Source organism: Spermophilus citellus (genome assembly GCF_964194105.1).
Source record: "Spermophilus citellus genome assembly, chromosome: 2".
Taxonomy (NCBI): domain Eukaryota; kingdom Metazoa; phylum Chordata; class Mammalia; order Rodentia; family Sciuridae; genus Spermophilus; species Spermophilus citellus.
Genome location: NC_138183.1, coordinates 34,008,871 through 34,028,187, shown reverse-complemented (window position 1 = coordinate 34,028,187; position 19,317 = coordinate 34,008,871). Strand labels below are relative to the sequence as shown.

General features: G+C 46.4%; 1 protein-coding gene across 1 annotated transcript in view; it reads right to left on the bottom strand.

Annotated features, from left to right (window-relative positions):
• The window catches only part of GABBR2 (gamma-aminobutyric acid type B receptor subunit 2), a gene marked incomplete at both ends in the record, with an annotated part of 350,598 nt that overhangs the window by 194,829 nt on the left and 136,452 nt on the right, over window positions 1–19,317 (bottom strand). Inside the window, one exon of the mRNA XM_081281796.1 lies at window positions 5,123–5,293. Coding sequence (XP_081137922.1) covers window positions 5,123–5,293 — 171 coding nt within the window. The remainder of the gene's footprint in view (window positions 1–5,122; window positions 5,294–19,317) is intronic.

The window sequence follows — 19,317 nt, the reverse complement described above, 5'->3', positions numbered from 1 at the left end:
ATTCCACACTAAAAAAGAAGTGAGTGTCAAGCCAAGAAAAGACATGGAGGAGTTAAATGCATGCTAAGTAAGTAAAATAAGTCAATCTGAAGAGGCTGCCTTCTGTATGATCCAATTATAAGAAATGGAAAAGGGAAAAATGTGGAAAACGGTGAAATGTCAGGATTTTTAGGACAATAAAAACACTGTAAGATACAGTAATTATGGATACGTCAGTGCACACTGCCCAAACTCATAGACTATACAATACTAATAGTGAGCCCCAGTGAAATCTGTGGACATTGGTGATCACAATGCACCCAGATCAGTTCATCAGTTTGGACCAATACCCCACTGTGGGAGGAAGGTGGATAATGGCCGAGGCCCTGACCATGTGGGGCAGGGGATATATAGAAAGTCTCTGCCTTCCTCTCTGAAAACCTGACACTGCTAGGAAAATAAAAAATAGGCTTTTAAAAAACCAGAGCAAAACCGAGGCACAAAGAAACCAGGTCATTCCCATGACCACGCCCCTGTGATGGCAGGATCAGGGTGAAGGGCCAGACCTCCCTAACCCCACTTTCTAGAATCAAAAATTTTTTGTATTCAAGGTCAACTGGCCCAACTCCCTCATCTCACAGGAGGAAGACTGAGGCTCAGAGAGAGCGAGTGATTTGCCTAAAGTCCTTTTGCAGGTGAGTCGTGTCACAGGATTGAGGATGGTTCAGGAGTCATAGGTCTGGAGTGGGGGGAGAGGCCCCAATCCCCTCTTGTCCTCTGCTGGTCCTCCTAGGCCTCCATCTCCACTCCTGGCCCTGCCTCCAACCTGGGCCTTAGTGCCCCTGCGGACTTCGCTCAGCACTCTGGCCTCTCATTTCCTGGGTCCTATTTCCAGGGACCTGCACCTCCACTCCACTTTAGCTTCTGGCATTCGGCCAAGGCCTGGACTCTGTGTCCTACACAGCATCAGTCCCCACTTTCCTCTTCCAGGTCTAACCATCCCACCCTGCAGCCTCGCTCCCTAATCCATCGTCTTCCAGAGCCTTCCAGAGCTCCACTTCCTCCAGGCCTACAGGCTACCTGCCTGCTCATCCCATCTCATCCTGGACCTCATGGACCACCTTCTCGGCAGCACCCTTAACTCTTCATCAGCACCCCCATCTTCGTCTTCTACCCGGTGGAGCCCTGGCGCTGGAACAAGAACTCTGTCTACCTTCTCCATCCTGCTCCATGACCTGCTGAATGTCATCAGACCACCAAGGAGACTGGGCCACTCTAAGCTCAAGGACTTCTACACAAGAGGGGGGTCATTTCCCACCCTGAACGCCTGACTGAGCCAACTGCACAGGGGAGTAATTCTCAATGCTGGCTGCAGGTTGAAATCACCCTAGGGCTTGAGCAGGTACTAATGCCGCTGCTCTGGGAGGTGGCTTGGGATCAGGAATGTAAAAGCCCCCCAAAGATACTCTGTCCAAACAGGGAGTATTGCTCAGCAGTAAAGAGAAGCCAACGACTGACACATGCCACAATGTGGACGAACCCCCAAAACATTGTGCGATGTTATATAGCAAAGACACATGCTGTATAATCTCATTTACATGAAATTTCTAGAGAAGGCAAAGCTATAAAAGCAGGCTACGGGGTGGAACTGACAACAAATGAGCACAAGGGAGCTTTGGGAGTGACGGGAGTGTTCTAGAACTTGACTGTGGTGATAATTGCATAACCATGTCAGTGTATTTACAATAATTGAACTGTATGCTAAGAATGTACAGACTCTGTGTTATGTAGATTGTATCTCAAAAGTTGTTGAAAGTGAAAAAATAAAAAGAAAAAAAGTCTGACTAAGGGAATTTAAATTTTGTCTTGGATTTTAAAATAAGAAATCAGAACCAAAATTCCATTGATGAGTCCACTGGGCAACCAGAGTTGAGAACCTGGCAGGAAGTGTAACACCTCCGTTCAGCTGTGGCCCTCCAAAGCTGAGGTCTGATGCACCCAAGTGTCAGCAAGGTGAGTACTTTGAGGTCACACAGCCATCCTGGGTGAAATAGAGCCCAGAGATCAGTGCATCTGATCCAAGTGCAGAGCAGCCTCTGGGGGCTCACAGGAGCAGCTGGTCCCAAAGCCAGGAGACCCTCAGACCTTCCTGGCTTCCACAGATCTAATGCCACAACTCTATGGGATGAAGGTCCCTCTCTCTGCTGCCTCACCCCTCCAACTTCAGGATTGCTTTGACATTCCCTCCAGAGCACCCATCCGGAAAAAAAGTGTCTGACACTGTTGATCGACCAGTTTCATAAAAGGAATCCAGTTTCCTTTGCACTCATGAAAAGCTGTTAGCCCTGGCAAGCTTCCAAAGGCTGTATATCAGTAATGCAGCCTAGACATGGGCAGAGGGATGCCAAAGCCCTTGGGCACAGAGAGGAGTCATCTGGGCTGATGGATTTAAATCAAGAAGGGTTCTTGCCAGGACTACCACCAAGCAACATCCCGTCCTGGGAAAAGAGACCTTCCTGGAGATGCACTGAAACCCCTTGGAGAGGGGTTGTATGGGACGGAGACATGGCATCTACCTATCAAGACCAGATCCCAGGGGGGACAGTGTAGTAGAGAACACACAGACCTACATCTGGAGGGCCAGGCATTCGGTCTGGCTGGCTTCTTTGCCAGCATGTGCCCTGGGGTGAAAAGCCACCCACCCTCTGTAAGCCTCCATTTCCTCATCTGCAAAGTGGGAACTGTCACGGCTTCCTAGAGGGCAGCCAGCTATCAGAGCATCTGAGACTCTATGAAGCACTCAACCAACATCAGGGCTGATCACATTTCCTCTGCAGTCCAGGCCTGGTGGGAATTTCAAACCTCTGAGGCTACATGTGATTCCCAGAAGTTATCAATGGACACAAAGAGTGACAGAAAATCTCAAGTAGGTTTCAGGAGCCTGGAATTCAGTCCTGACTGTGTGAACAATCTCTCACGACTCAGAGGTGCTCTGAAACTTTGCACTGTGTCCCTTCCCCTCTCATGGTGATCAGTTTCCCCTTCGACACAACGAGGAGACTGGGGGAGGTATCTCTAAGGGCCCTTCAGACTCTAGCAGCCAACGATGCTATAGGAAAGAAGGAAGTACCCCCAAGTCCCTGCAGGGTCTGGTGTTAATGAGGCCAGGGGGCTGACCTTTCCCCTCTACCATGATTGGCCTCTCTCAGTCTCATTTTGGAACATTCGCTGCTGCTCTACAGAGGGCAGTCTGCCAGCAAAAGCCTCTTCAGTGTTTGGCAATGAGTTGTTCCCACCGGAGGCCAAGTTCCTTTTGGGCTTCCTCCTAGGGGATGAGAGGCAGAGAGGTGGAAGAGAGGGCAACACTGACCTGGGAAAAACCTGTCTTGTTTGCATCACCAGGGACAGTTGGGGCCAGCACTTCTCCTTTCCAAGCACCTCCCAAAATATCCTTTATTTATTTATTTATTTAGGTGCATGAATTTTATAGTTTACAAAGCTCTTTCAAATTTATTACAGATTGGATCTTAGTAAAAACCCTGTAGGGAGGCATGCAAAGGGTTACTAGCTTTATATGACTTCCAGGGGAGGAAGCCATGGCTCAGAGAAGGAAGCTTCTCCCAGGTTTCATAGGGACAACATCAAAAGGCCTCTCCTCTGCATGGAGACAGGGCAAGAGCCTCTGAAAGGTAAGTGCTCAGCTGGATTCCCAGCCTTGCTCTGCTTCATCTTAATGGCCCCCTCACCTGGAACTTCCTCCTTCCCAGGCTGGCAGCAGGGTGTGTGGCCTTCCTCACCCTCCCTTGGAGTTTTGCCTGGAAATCTGAATGATACACCACAGTTTGTTTCCCCTGGGCTGCCACACACACACACACCTGGGATGTCATGGTTTGGTGGAGGCTCCAAGTATCAAGAGTACATAAGGGGCCAGGTGTGGTGGCACATGCCTATAATCCCAGCAGCTCGGGAGGCTGGGGCAGGAGGATTGAGAGTTCAAAGCCAGTCTCAGCAACTCAGTGAGGCCCTAAGCCACTCAGCAAGACCCTGTCTCCAAATAAAATATAAAAAAGGGCTGGGGATGTGACCCAGTGGTAAAGTACCTCTGGTACCAAAGGGGGGAAAAATGTGGGAAGAGAAAGGAGGAGATATAAAGCAAATGGAGGAGGAAAAAAGGACCAAAGATCACTTTTCACTGACACAAAGGAGGATAACTTTTAACTATCCACTATAATCCACTGTTAATAAGGTGGTGTGGGAACAGGGAATCGTCAAGAGCCATCAGTGACACTAGAAACTGGAACGGGTCTGTTGGATGTCGGTCCCTCTCAAAATTTTAAATGGCCCCATATTTCCACTTCTAGAAATCTATTGCCACGGTGCACACCTATGCATGAAGGTGTTGGTTGTGTTACCAGAAGGCTGTAAACATCCCTGGGGTCGGGTTCAATAAGTCACACTATACATCCATTGACTGAACACCCTGGGTCATTAAACATGAGATCAATCAGATCTCTAAAATGTGTTGCAAAGAAAGTAAAAAAGCAAAATATATTTGGTATGAAGTCATTTAGGTTCAAACAAATATAGTGAAAAAATTCTAGGCAGATTAGCACCAAACTGAAAATGGGGGGGGGGGACCTGGGAGGGGGAGGGACAGGGCCGTTGGAGAAAACAACACTAACACCATATATATTTTTGCATTGTTGTATGAAATAAAACAAAGCACCATGTATTTATGCATGTTTGTAAAACATTTTTAAAAACAAAAAAACCCACAAAGCACTATCCAAGATGACCTAGGAGTCTTGGTTCCAAGCCAATTTCTCCCCCAAACTCTGCTCACAGGAGCAAACCTATTGGTGGCCCGTTTGCTTTCAGATGGTCACTCTATCATCAGTAAGCAGGATGAGGCCACAGGGCCTTTTAGGAGTAAGGGGAAGAGTGACAGGGGAGTTCTCACTCCCCTCTAGGGCCATGGCTGAGGGTCCCACGGGCCCAGGTGCACATCCCTCAGCTACCAGCTCTTTTGTCAGAGGCCAAGCAGCCTCCACGGTGCTGGTGGAATCTAGCAGAGCAGCCGGGGGCTGTCACTCACGCAGCCCAGGGTGAGCCCAGGCCCCCGGGGCACAGATGCTGGGCCTACCTCGGAGAACCTCTGCACGTCCTGCGTGAGCGTGCCCACGCGCTTCCAGTGGTAGTGCTTCAGCAGCTTCAGGATGGCCGGGTTCACCGCGTTGTCCGACGGCACGGTCCGGAAGAAGTAAGGGTATTTTTTCTTATCAGCTAGGACAGGCGTGGTGGCAGCAAAGGAAAGCTGAAAAAACAAAACAAAAAACAAAAAAGAGACGATGCTTTTTACTAGGAGCTCAGCAGCCCTCCATCCTGTCTTGGGACAGAAATGGATGGTGCAAGGTATTTTTTTTTTAAGGTTTTTGATTGTTAAGAGTAATACATCCAAATGGAAGAGATGGTTAAAAGGTGCAAAACAGGAGAAAGAAGGACAAAAAAAGAAAAGAAAAAACAGGCATCTACCAAAGATCCACCATTAATGTGGGGTCTGTTTCTTTCTCATCTTTATGCACAGTGATTGGACTTTTTTCAAAAGTTTCTTGAGATCACTCTACATACACAGTGCAACTGTTTTTCCCCTAGTTAACATTGTTCTACAAACACTTAGTCATTCTGTTAAAAACTCCCTGTAAACATTTTAATAGCTGCATAATATTCTAGCATATGAACATATCACAATTTACTGAGTCGTCTCTAGTTTGGGGACATTGTTTGTAATTTGTCCTATTATTCTGCAGGCTTCTTTGTGCATAGCATCTTCCCCTATATTTCAGGATTATTCTATAGGACAGAGTCTGGTATGTAAAATTGCCCAGATAAAGAGAGGAAATGAAACCCGGCCCGATGGTGCAAACCTGTAATCCCAGCTGCTTGGGAGGCTGAGGCAGAGGTTCAAAGGCCCTAAGCAACTCAGTGAGACCCTATCTCAAAATAAAATATAAAAAAGGACTAGAGATGTGGCTCAGTGGTTAAGCACCCTATGTTCAATCCCTGGTACCAAAGGTAGGGGAGAAAAAAGATAGGAAATGAACCTTTAGACTGTACTTATTTCCCCAAAGAATTTTACCAATCTGCATATCTGCTGGTCAGGTATAATTAGAGGGCCAATTTCACCACATTCTTGTCAACAGGGAATAGAACATTTTTCTATCTAATTTTATAATGAATTATCACTTTAAAAACCTGAATCATTGTGTTCACAGTTCCTCATGACGTTGAGCCTTTTCCATGTGGTTCTTAACAAGGAGCGTGTCCTAGTTAAGGAATTTCTTTTTCGTGTCCTTTACTTTTTGAGGTTCTTGTAATGCTTTTCTAATTGAATTTAATTAAGACTTTTTATATGTACGGGATCCAGGTCGGGCTGTAAGAGCTGTGGCAAAGACCTCTGTCTGCCTTTGTGTTGGGTGTGGGTATTTTAATTTACACTCAGTAGTCAAATCTGTCCATCTTTCCCTTTATTGTTTCTTCTTTAAGTGCCAGTAAGTTGTTAAGTTGCGATTTTAATGATCTGTCCAGCTTAAATGTCACCACTCCTCTGACACTTCCTCTGATCTCGGCTCTCCTTTCCCTGGGCCTCTTCCACAGAAGGTGGTTATCAGCCTTTTTGATCTCTGCAGGGTGATGGGGAGCAATGGCATCTTCTAGTTCTAATTTGCATTTATCTCATTGTGAGTGAGGCTGAGTCTCTCATCCTATGTTTAGCAGCAATTTTTAATTCCTTTCTGGAAACTATTCCCATCCTTTGTCCATTTTCCAGTTTGACTTTTAGTCTTCCCCTCTGTTTGTAGAAAAGTGATCTTCTATATTAAAGAAATTAGCGCTTTAAGTTGTTTTGGTCCAGTTTGTACTTCATCTTTTGATGTTGCTTATAGTCTGATTTTTCATGCAAAAGTGTTTTTGTTTGTTTGTTTGTTTTTTGGTACCAGGGATTGGACCCAGGAGTGCTTACCACTGAGCTGCATCCCCAGCCCTTTTCTGTATTTTATTTAGAGATAGGGTCTCACTGAGTTGCTTAGGACGTTGCTAAGTTGCTGAGATTGACTTTGAACTCAGGATCCTCCTGCCTCTGCCTCCTGAGCTGCTAAGCACCACTGTGCCCAGCTAAAAATATTGTTGTTGTTGTTGTTTAAGTGGGTGAATTTATCACTTTTTTCTCTTAATGTCTTCAGATTTTGTGTCATATTTAGAAAGGCCTTCCCTACTCTGAGATTATGAAAGAATTGCTCATGATTTCTTCTAATCTGTTCTTTCTCCCTCCCTCCCTCTCTCCCTCCCTCCCTCCCTCTCTCCTCCCCTCCCTTCTCTCCTTTCTTTGGCATCATTAAATCTTTGATCCAGAGAGGGCAAGCTGCAGCAAGCTCAGTCTGCACTGTCACCAGTGTCCTCCTGCACCCTTGCTTGTCTCAGCAGCAGCTCTCAACTCTATACATCCCAGAGTCTAGTTTCCGCATCCAGGGAAACAACATCCTGCACCCTTCTGTCCCAGAGAAAGGTCCTTCACTGGCACTTTCTCCCTGGGCTCCAGGAGGGCAAGCTATCGAGATCCATCCTTTTCCCTGGTCTGATCAGAGTGCAGTCAGCCACTCCCTCAGATCCCTGGAGGTCCTGTTTCCACTCTGCAAGCCCCTGCAGATCCAATCTGTTGCAGCTGACCGTGCAACGCCCGTCAGCCATTGCCTGAAGCTAGGGAGTGCCTCGAGAAATCGATTTCTAAGATCCCCACAGAAACAGGGACACCTCACCATTGGTAAGAGTCAAGGGCAGAATGACTGTTGAAAAGATTCTGGGTAGAATAAGGACCAATGCGAAGAAGAGAGTAACCATCCAGCGGGGTGCATGGAGGAGCCCCCACATTCAGAGTTGTCCAGCAATGGAAACCCTGCCAATCGAAGTAGTGACATCCCTGTGCCTGGAGGTGTGGACAGGGAGTCTGTGCCATAACCTCATGAGAACAGAAGGGTCCCACAATGTCTCTGGACCCTCCAAAAACTGTAGGAAAAAGTTTGTGTGAGTGTCTATGTGCATACAAATATACACATATTTTTTTTTTCCTGAAAAAAAGATTTCATGGCTTTAACAGATTCACAAAGAGGATCCCATAATCCAAACAAAATCCACACACCTGCCTTCGGGTGAGATTTAGGTCCTGTGGAGAGTGCCAGAAAGAACAGCTCTGTACAGTCCTCTCTAACCTATTATCCACGATTCTTTTCTCAAAATTAAAACCACCCTGCAAGTTTCCTCTGCTCACCAGGGTAAGGGGGCAGCTATCTGAAAAAAATCCTGGAGCAACACTTTTCAGGACCTGGGATATTATGCATGCCATCGAAGCCCCCAAAATGCTTATCTAATACAATTTGGAAAATATTGATTTTCTGATGTGATTTCTGAATCACACTCTGGTTGATACTTTACCGTTATTGTCCCATTAGTTCCAGGTCCACAATTAATTGTTGCTCCAACAACCTCATATGTTTGCCCTGTAGGTAATTACGGTGGTTACTGTTCAGTGAATAAATGGTCCATTGTGTTTACCATGGGCTTGGAGTACAATATATGCCCCAGGTCTAAATCATGTTGGGTGCAAAATATTAACTGGCGCCGACATTTTCTGCACCATTTGAGATAATGCACATTTTGATTGAATTGCTGTGCGTGTCTCTCTTTCTCTGGCTTTAGCCTCTTGAAACTTTCTTCCACGGGCAGGCTCAGGTGCCTACTAGTATTGCTGAACTTCAGAACTGGGGGTAATCTAAGAAATCACCTGGTTTGGGGGTTCTCTATCCTGGCTGCACATTGGAATCACTTGGGGAGATTTTTAAAAATCTGATAACTTGATCCCACTCCAAATCAACTAGGTCAGAATTCCTGGACCTACAGCCCAAACAGTGGTATTTAAAAAAAAATCTTTCCAGGTGAGTTTGATGCCAAGGGAGGGTTGAGAACCCCCAGTGCAGATCAATACCAAATTACTGAGATTTTCTTTCTGGGCTTTTATACAGTAAACTCTTGTAAAAGTTCCATGGTGTCAGGAAGAAAAAAGTTATGAATAAGCAGACTGAAGCTGAGAGATGGGGTGATATTCAGTTATCCACCGTAGCCAATAAGAGGTGGAAGCAGGACTTGAACTCAGGACTAAAGGATTCCTAACATCAGTGCTCTTCCCTGCCCGATGGCTGTCCACTGCATCCTGTGTGGTCCCCAGACCTTTCTCCTCCAGCATCCACAACACCAGGGCCACCAGCATCAGCACCCTAACTTAAAGACCCACACTTCTGGGCTCCCTGCCTTATTTCACACAACCAAATTAGTTTCTGAACAGACTGTGATCAGGGCTCCAGTTAATCCCTAACCAGGGATCTATTTCTGAGAGTATTTTAAATTTTAATTCATAGTTTTTGTTATATCTACTTTTATTGCATTGTTTTGAGAATTTTTGGCCTGTACAGTGTTTGCTTTGGCAAATTATTGAGATTTTCTTTCTGGGCTTTTATACAGTAAACTCTTGTAAAAGTTCCATGGTATTGGGAGGAAAAAAAGATGCAGTCTCTAGTTGTAAGCTATAGAATCCTTCATGAGACTACTTATGCATAATAGATATAATCAAGCTCTAATTATATTTTCATATGCTTCCTATTTTTGCTGACTTGGTCTATCAAATGCTGAGAGATAGTATTACTAAATTTTTCTCTCTTGCCTCGGACCATTTCCCTGTGTTTTTCAACAGTGTCTGCTTTGATGCTTTGATTTTATGTTGTTTTGAGTGTAAAGGTTCATCATGATTTTTATTTTTCAGCAATGTGTACCTTGTCTAATACAAATAGCAGGTACTTAGTGGATAGTCATTAGGTGAATTGAGGATTAAAACATTTGTCAATGTAAAATAAATATCTGTGTCATTTTATTGCTTTTGGTTTTATATTATATCTTGCTTGATATTAAGATATGACCCACTGGGCACGGTGGTGCTCATCTGAAATCCCAGTGACACGAGAGGCTGAGACAGGAGGATCATAAGTTCAAAGTCAACCTTAGCAACTTAGTAAGGCTCTAAGCAACTTAGCAACACCCTGTCTCAAAATAAAAAAAAAAAATAAACAAAAAGGGCCGAAGATGTGGCTCAGTGGTTAAATACTCCTGGGTGCAACCCTCAGTACCAAGAAAAAAAAAATATGACCCTTTAGTTTGTACTCGTGTTTCTGTCTGTAGCTTTGATCCTCCTTCTATTTGTATTCTGTTAAGATTATCTTAAATATTTAATTCTTGAAAACAGCACATATTCTTTATGTGCATATATTTCTATAATAAATGCTTGGTCCTGCACCATCTCATTAACCATCTGATTCTCTCTTTATGCCTTTTTGTTTCCTTGTGTTCCCTTGGTATGTGATCTTGGACACACCTCTATGTAGGTCTCAGCCCGATGGAGTGCTTTCTGATATTCTGAAGAAGGGAAGGAATTGGAAACTTGCTGAGGATGGGCCTCTGTTGTCTTGATAATGATGGAATTTGGCTGGGTATAAAATCCTTGGGCTACTACTTCTTTCCCTTGAAACTACAAAGTGAGGCTCAAGAGAACTCTGAGGCTAGCTCAGTCATTGTTCATTCATAGGGGACTGGTTTTCTCTGCTTGAATGCTTAAAAGATATTTTCTCTTGGAATCAAAAAAAAAGTTGCCAGGATAGATCTGGGTGCAGCACTCTATTTGATCTGTGATACAAGCGTCCTTTAATTTAGACACTGAAGTCTTCCAACTCAGAAAAAAAAATTGTATATATATATATATATATATATATATATATATATATATATATAAAATTTAAATTGTGTATATTATACATAATAATCATTTATACAATAGAGCTAGTGTATTTATTATATACCATACTTATCCTTATCATACTGTATATATTATACATAATAAATACAGCATACATAGTGTGTTTCTATTGTATTCGTATGTATTCTCATCTCCCTCTGGCACACCCGATTATTATATGCTGTCTCTTCATTCCATAGTTATCATATTTGCTGTCATGATTTCATCTCTTGATTCTTGTCTTCATTTTAGAAGAACATCTTATTTTATCCTATCTTCTTTATTATGGAGTATGTGCATATTAACTTTCACCATTTTCTAGTAAAATGGCTATATCATCCACAGTTCTGGCAATAAGGTATAAGGGTTCTTATTTCTTCACTTCCTGGCCAATATTTGGAGTTATCAGACTTCCTAATTTTGTAAGTCTTTCAGAGACAAAGTGGTCCTCCTTTCCTGTTTGCCCAGGAAGCTCTCTATGATATAGCTGAGCAGATGTGCACACGCATGTCAGCCATCCGGGGTCTTTGTTCTGAGTTTCCTGACCTGATTTGCAACAGCCTCCACTTTGAGCTTTATTGACTGGAATGCATTTTTATTGTGTTATGGACATTTTGGGTTCACTGTTCACTTCATGTGATCACATCCCCCGCCCATCCTCTTGTCTCAGGCTATTGCATGGGACCTGTGTTGTTTTGTGGAAGGTTGAGGATGCCAACCACCCTTCTGAAAGTTCTCTTCTTTATCCTACAGTAGATAGTTTTCAGAAGTGGTCTCTTCCCCTGCTTCTTTTGGGTATTGTGCTCCTTTGATTATTTTTGAAGTACTTTTTCAAAGATGTTTTCAATGTGCTCACCTTCAGAAGCAAGGCAAGTCTTTCCAGATTCAGCTTATCAGGAGAGAGACACCACAGGTGGACTGCTCTTGGCTCTGTTTTCTGCCTGTTTATGACTGGGAATGTTTCTTAGGAAACTGAAGGGTAAGTATCTGAGCAAAGCTATTGGTGTCTAGTAGGCTCTCACCTTACGCTGGTTTACAGTGATTAGGTGACATCATTTTTTATTCTCAGTGCCTGGTTTTCTAAGACTCTGCATCAATATGGTACATTAAGTTCCCCTGGTGCATTGCTGCTAGTGTTCTTTTCTGCCCATAAAAAAAAAAAAAAAAAAAACTCAATTCCCAAAATGCAGTGCACTTAGAGTATATTCCTCTCCTCTTCCTATTCAATTTTCTTTTCTAGGAATTTATAACTCTCTGAATTTGGAAAGACACAGGAGGAGCATGAAGAGAAAAAAAAAGTACTTTGTTTGCCTCGGAGATCAGCCACCATGAAGTAAAGACATAGCTGTCCGATTTCCAGATCCTGGTCTCTAATCCAGATTGGGGGTGGAGGGGAGGAGAGAAAGGAATGTTCATCTATTTTCAGGATGTTCACTACTTTGTGAGACAAGGTTTAGAGTGCCAGGAGGTGATGTTTTAGCAATCCAGATTCATCTACTGTAGAATTAGTGGATCTTCCCAAGGAAAGCTGGAGGATGTTCTGTTGGCTACTGTTAGTGCTAAATGCTCCCCTTTGGTTGTTTTGTTTTGCTTCGTGTGTGTACACCATTCTTTAATTTAGTAAACCTTATATTCTTAAATAGTGCAAAGTTATAGGTCAGGTCACCCCATTAAAAGTATTAGGAAAATTGCAAATAAATTCAATCTGAATTAATCAGTCCATTACGTAGCAGGGCCTCACATTCTCCTTTGCATGGTTTAGATGCCATTTAGAGCAAGGGTTGATGGGAAGGTTTGGAGGTTCCTGATGTGCACCCTCAGACTGCTGTCTATTGGGTTTTGCCGGCTGCTGTGCCCCCCTCACACCCCAACCCTGCCAGCTGTGGGCACTGAGTGGGACTTGGAGTCCCCGCCTCTCCCTGCCCCCCATCTGCAGCCAGGCAGCACCTGGAGCACAGAGGGGTTCTCCCTGCCCGGAGCAGGTGTCCAGGAGATCCTTGGGCACAGCCTAGTCCTCAGAAGGTCCTGAAGCTGCATTTCCTTCTTTCATCCCCACCCAGGAACTTGCCTGGGTACTTGTGCTAATGAAGGTGTCCAGAAACTGCCCAACCACACCAGCCACAGGACTTCTGGCTTTGCGGAACTACCCACGGCCACCTGGCCTGAGTGGTGGCCAAATCTCCTAGCATCTCAGTGTCAAAGGCCCAGTTCACAGAGTGCTGTGGACTTCTCCTGGAAGCCAGGATGTCGGCCAGGCGAACAGCTTTGCACCTGGTCCTCATGGCCAAGAGGTCTTTCCAGAAGCCCACCACAGAGCAGCAGGTCCTGCCTTCCACTTGTGCCCAGTGCTGCCCAGTTATCCCACTCCTGCTCACGTCGCCCCCACCCCAGGGCAGTGCCGCTGCTCTTCTCACCTTACAGACTTCCAGGTTAGGAACCTGGCCGAGGAGGCAGATTGGTGCTTACCAGGGCTGGGGGCGGGGTGGGGGTGGGGGACTGGAGAGTGACTATTTAATGGGCACAGGGCTTTCTTTGGGGGGATGAAAATGTTGTAGCACTAGTCAGCGGTGATGGTGGCACCACACTGTGAGTGTTCTCGATGACACTGAATTTTTCACTTTAAAGTGGCTAACATGGTAGATATTCTGCTATGTGCATTTGCCCAAGATCACAAAACTTAGAAATGGAGGAGTGGAACCCACACCATCAGGGCGCACATCCCCCACCCTCATAGTCCCTGGGAGATGACACACGACCCTCAGTCTGAACCCCAGAGACACCCAGCAAGGAGGGAGCAAGGCAGGTGGTGACCCAGATCCCCCAGCTCCAAGACCATGGGTTTGACCCTCAGCTCCGCCTTCTGCCCCCCGCGTGATCCTGTCAAGTCACTTAACCTCTTCTCGTTTGTCAGGGAAGGGGGACTGCTCTGTCCCAACTGCCTTGCTGGGATGACGTCAGGATGTGAAAGGACTGTGTGGCCTGCCAGGCTGTACAGACACAGGGGGTCCACGGTGCTCACGGTTAGGATGCTGGCCAGGTGGTGGAGCTGGCTTTGTGGAGAGCCTGTGAGCCCAGCGGTCCTGTGGCTGTCTTCCCAGGGACAGAATTACTGTTACCCTCTCATCTACACTCCCCCAGCCAAATCCAGTCTCTAAAATGCCTGAGAATGAAATTGTCCAACAGTGGGTTGACAAACGGACAGAGAAGTGAACTGACTGCCCAGGCCACCACCCAAGTGGCTCATTGTGATGTGAACTATCTGAGGGACAGTCTGCATGGACGAGTCCGCCCTGGTGATCAATCGGTGCTTTCAGATAGACTATCATCCATTTTACAGCTAGTAAAACTGCAGTCCACAGGAAGTGCGCAGGGTAGTAACAGAGATGGAAACCACTCTTTGGACGTCATGTCTGGTTCTTTCTTCAGCCTAGCTCTGAGGAGTCCATAGAACAGGGAGGAGAAGGCTAATTCCCAGGCCTGGGGGCGAGGGGATCTCTCAAACACAGCAAGTTTCCAGGGAGGGCTTGGCTGGAAGATTTGGGGCAATGCACACATCACCAGCACAGCGGGATGGAAGAGAGTGGCCAGCATCCATCTCCCAGAGGGCACTCTGGCGGGCAGCAACAGGTTTTTGAGTTTAGGGTCCGTGCATTGAACTGGAGCAGTAAGCACCCCATCGCCCAGGCAGAGAGAAATGGAACGCTGGCTCCGGCCACTCCAAGGCCACTTAAGGATCTGAGGGACCTGGGCTCCACCTGTCTCTTTAGGAAAGAGCAAGGGCAAGCCATCTCCCCTGTTCAGGCATCTGAGTGATGGCTGTTTCCTTGTAGCTGCAAAACTGCTTTTTCTCTCCATTTACTGAAGAAAATGATTAAGGAGCTTGTTGGTTTTGAGTGGGTGGATTTCTTTTTTAATCTTGACTTATTCAGACAATTTTTTGTTTGCCTTACTTCTCTTTTGCAGATATAAACCTAGATGAAAAATGTAAATACATCCCCCAACTTCACGATCTTTATTAAATTCCAAGCCATTGACGAATTCTTGCCAAACACAATTCCTGCATTACCTGATTTCGGGCACCTGAATTGAACTTTTCAGCAGAAATAAGGCATTTCCATGGGGGATGGTTGAAACAGGGGTGGCCACAGTTGCTAAGTGCTAGGTAGGGAACTCGGGCCAGATGCAGGGCTGAGAAAGCCAGCGAGCCTTGCTCTTTCCTCGGCCGTGAGTTTGCTGACTCTGTCTGTAATTAAATGAGGGAGGTATTTGTCATCTCGGGTCCCTTTCAGCAGAGCTGAATGCAACGCAACTTTCTCAGGAAGCTTTTGACAAAACACTGTTTGTGGTCAGTGCCAGGAGGTACACAAAGTGTGGGCCGGGTGCGCTGGGAACTCAGGGCCACTTGGGGGCTGCGCCAAGTGGCCTCTGCGCCCAACTCCTGATGGAAAACCATTTGGACACCAAGTACCTCAGCGTAGACGCCCGTGAGGTCACTGTGATGCGGAGGGGTAGGAGGGTACTGGTTAATGAGCGCCTGGCGAGGGGCTGGGTGCTGTGCTTTTCTCAAAGCCCCCATATGACTGGGGCCTTCAGGACAGCACACGTAGACTTGCTGGTAGGTTTTAAATCTCTGTCTTCAGAGACAGTCTGGGCTGGAACCACTTGGGGAACAATCACGGCTTCTTCCTGCAGGTGAGTCGAGGTTTTCATCACTGAGAGGTGACCAGCAATGCAGCCTTCACCACCCCTTTTCATGGCCATACTCACTGAGACTAGCAGCCATTTGCAAGCAATGCAGAGGAGATATTTTTTTTCCTCTTGGAGAAACTGAGGCAGGAAGATATAGTGACATGCCCGGGGCCCCACACGTAGTAAATGGCAAAATTAGGATTTGAGTTTAGCTATTTGACTCCTTGAAATGATCAAATAACAAACATGGAGTAAGCATCACAGGGAGAGCTTACTACTTACTCTCTCACTGGAATGTGCAAAACAGCCCTGTGAGATTGTCACTAGGGTGACCTGCAGTTTTTCAGACAAGGAAATAAGGCGCAGAGAGGTTAAGTCATTTGTACACAGTCACATTGCAAGCAGCTGGCAGATCAGAGAGACTAACTTCACAAGTCCCCACCCATTCCACAGACTGCTAAGCTTCTTCTCTATGGTTTAACGATTTCCAAGACATACTTGCTTCAATCATCGAAAAAATCCATAGTAAAGAGTAATTGTATTACTCTTACTTTATAGGGGAAGAGACTGAAGCTCAGAAAGGGTAACTGACTTGGTCAGAGTCACATGTCAGCAAGTGGCAATGTGGGGCTTGGGACTTTGGTTATCAGAAAGAAGTCCTCTCTCCAGAAACAAAAGGGCCTTCCTAGGGAGGCACCCAGATCTAAGATGGGGAGGCGACTGGGGCCAGGTAAAAAGGAAGAGGAAGAAAACACAAGATTTACTTGAAAGAAAAAATAACCCACGGCAGTGGCTTATCATGCTTTGGATTCTATGATATGAAACAAAAATTATATGCATGCTATTTTTAAAAATTCTTCACAAAAATTTAAAAACCTTCATCCTCAAATATCACCTCAAAATATGTCCATTTTGAAGAATAATAATGAAGCTAATATCCACCTGCCCGTCACCTGATTTAAGAAATAGCTACTATTTGCTTATAAGCAGTACATTGTGAAGTAGTTGAATTCTTTCTCAAGATATGATTATTTTGCTATGAGAGTTAAACATTTTCCTTCTTTGCTCCCTCCTTCAATATTTACACCATTATTTTATGTAAAGAAGATTAGAAAACAAAAATAACTCCCCCAGGGGCTGGGGTTGTGGCTCCATGTTAGAGCGCTTGCCTCATAAGTGTGAGGTACTGGGTTCGACCCTCAGCACCATATAAAAATAAATAAAATAAAGATATTGTGTCCATCTACAAGTAAAAAATATTTTTAAAAATAACTCCCTCAGATATTTCTTTTTTAAAAAAAAAATGGAAGGAACGTAGAGAAACAACAAAATGAAGTCAACGCTGAGCCATAGGGTGGCCCAAGGGTAAGAATTTTGTTTCCACCTGGACAGACTGGGTCTGAGCAGCACCTCAGCCTGCGCCTAAGCAACTCTGGGAGATTTCTGCACCTTTGGGGACCTCGGTCTCTTCTTCTATAAGAACAGGGTCATACTCCTGCCTCAGAGCTGTTGTGAGATTCCGAGTAGCAGAGGCACCCAACCCATGCTTGCCAGCAGAGAGTCACAACTCCTGGGCTTCCAAGCCAGGAGGATGGAATAGTAGTTCTTATGGTGACATGGGGACTTTTAATTTCCACAGCCCTATCACTCCATATCACCTCAGGTGGGGTACGTATACCCACTTCATAGATGAGAGGCCTCAGTGGACAAAAGTGTTGGGTCACAGTGACGTAGCTGCCACCAGGTAGGAACATCGTTCTTCATCAGGCCTTCTGCACCCTATCCCGGTGATTTTTAAATGGCTTGTTAATTACAAACACAATAATGATTAGATTGCCTGCCTGATTGTGTACAATTAGGATGTATGTCTTCAATTTTCCCTTAAAACTTCTGGTAAAATGTCCCGTTTCCCCCCTTACAGCTGTGCAGGTGACAAATGCAGGAAATTAACAAATGACACGAGGAGTCTCTTTGGTTCCCTGGGCTCCTTTGCACTTGGCGTCGGCTGGTGTCTTTAGGGGTGAAAGCGTTCTCGTGTGAGCACAGCTGTGAAGCCAACTGCCTTTTAATTACCACGCTGCAGAAATCATGCCTCCTCACGTCAATGTGGCACCTCTAATTACCCGACAGGCTGGGCTCACATCGTGGGGGAAGGTGTGCCGGGCCCCGCTCCACTCTTGCAGCGCGAGGGGACACACACCTCCCGTCCCTCGGGCCAGCTCCTATGCTCCAACACCTCCTCCTGGGGGCCCTCCCTGCTCTCCCTCAGTCCCAGCGCTGTCCTCCTCCTCCTGTGGGGCACTAAAGGGACCGGTGGCCAGGCCCACCGCAGGGATTGGCAGGTGAGCTGTCTGTTCTCGGCAGCAAATGTAGAAGACAGGCAGGGAGACAGCAGGATGGCAGCACACCTCCGTGCTCTGCCCTCTGGACCACGGCATGGTCCTCACACAGACCAGACCTGAGCAGGAAGGACAGTGCTGGTGTCCCTGGCTGAGGACAGCGGGCGGGGTTTGAGCCTGTCCCCTTGAACCGATGGAGTCCAGAGCAGAATCATTCAACTAGACAGGCCAAGACTCCCAGGAGGCCCTCGAACCTCCCGCCCACTGATGCACCAACCAGGAGTCCATGGAGGGCCTGGAGGGCAGAGGCCACCAGGCACCACACACCCTGTGTCACAGGGACACTAGAGCTGTCACAGAAAGTGTCATCTCAGACCCATGTTGCCCCTGTGAGCCAGAGCCTTCTGGGAGCAAGACAGGAAGAGGCTGACCATGAGGCCCCAGGCCACAGAGACTTGCTTCAGCTTTCCAAGAAAGTGACGTTTCCTTTGATGGGACAGAGGAGGTCAGCGTGGGCCCTGTGGGCTGGGGCTGAGGTGCCCGCAGGGGCCTGGGCTGCTGCTGCCTGGCTCGGTAATAGAAAGACCCCACTCTTTGGGGGGACAGCCACAGTCCCTGCCAGATGCCTATTAGGCCTCAGTCGCCTACCTGAGGACCTGGGAAGATTAGTCCTGCACTGACCACGTCTCCAGGGCTCTGTTCAAAACACAACGAGAGCTTGGACGTGCCACTGCTTTACAGAGAGTATGTCCTTCGTCATCACCCAGGATGAGGGCCACCAGGCCCACCTGGCCTCTCTGCTCCCCACCTGCTCTACCTCTCCAGCCCCCTTTTCCACCCTCATATGGCTCCTTCTGCTCCCCAAAGCCAGCCAGACTCTCTCTCATTCTGTAGGAAGAGGCCTTCCTAGCAGTGCCTCCACCCCCAGTCTAGGCCCAGGTGTCGCCCCCATCCCCCACCGCATCCCGAGCCTTATCACACCGTAATGGAATTGCATCTTCCTTCACTCAGAAAAAAACTTCATAACCCTCAAGCCGCCCCGCGACAAACCCCAAATACTTGCTGAGTGAATGAACGTGTGAATGAATACGACGGAGCTAACTGTGGTTCCCAGGGGGAAAACTAGGATGGACATATAGCTGTTTAAAGGAGGCTGGTGGCGATGGATGTGAAGAAGAAACACTTGACAATAAGGGCTTCAACAATGCATCAAGACCTTGCAAAGTACTGAGCTCTCCATCGCTGGAGGCAGTCAAGAAAATCCTCAGGGATGATCTGTGAGGCTCACAGAAGGTGTCCCCAAAACAACAGGGAGTGGCATCAGTCAGTGTTGAGTTTCATGTGTATCGAGGGCAGAACACCCCATGATCTCAGGTGATCCCCAGATGAGCACTTTCAGATCTTAATAGATATGTTTTCCAT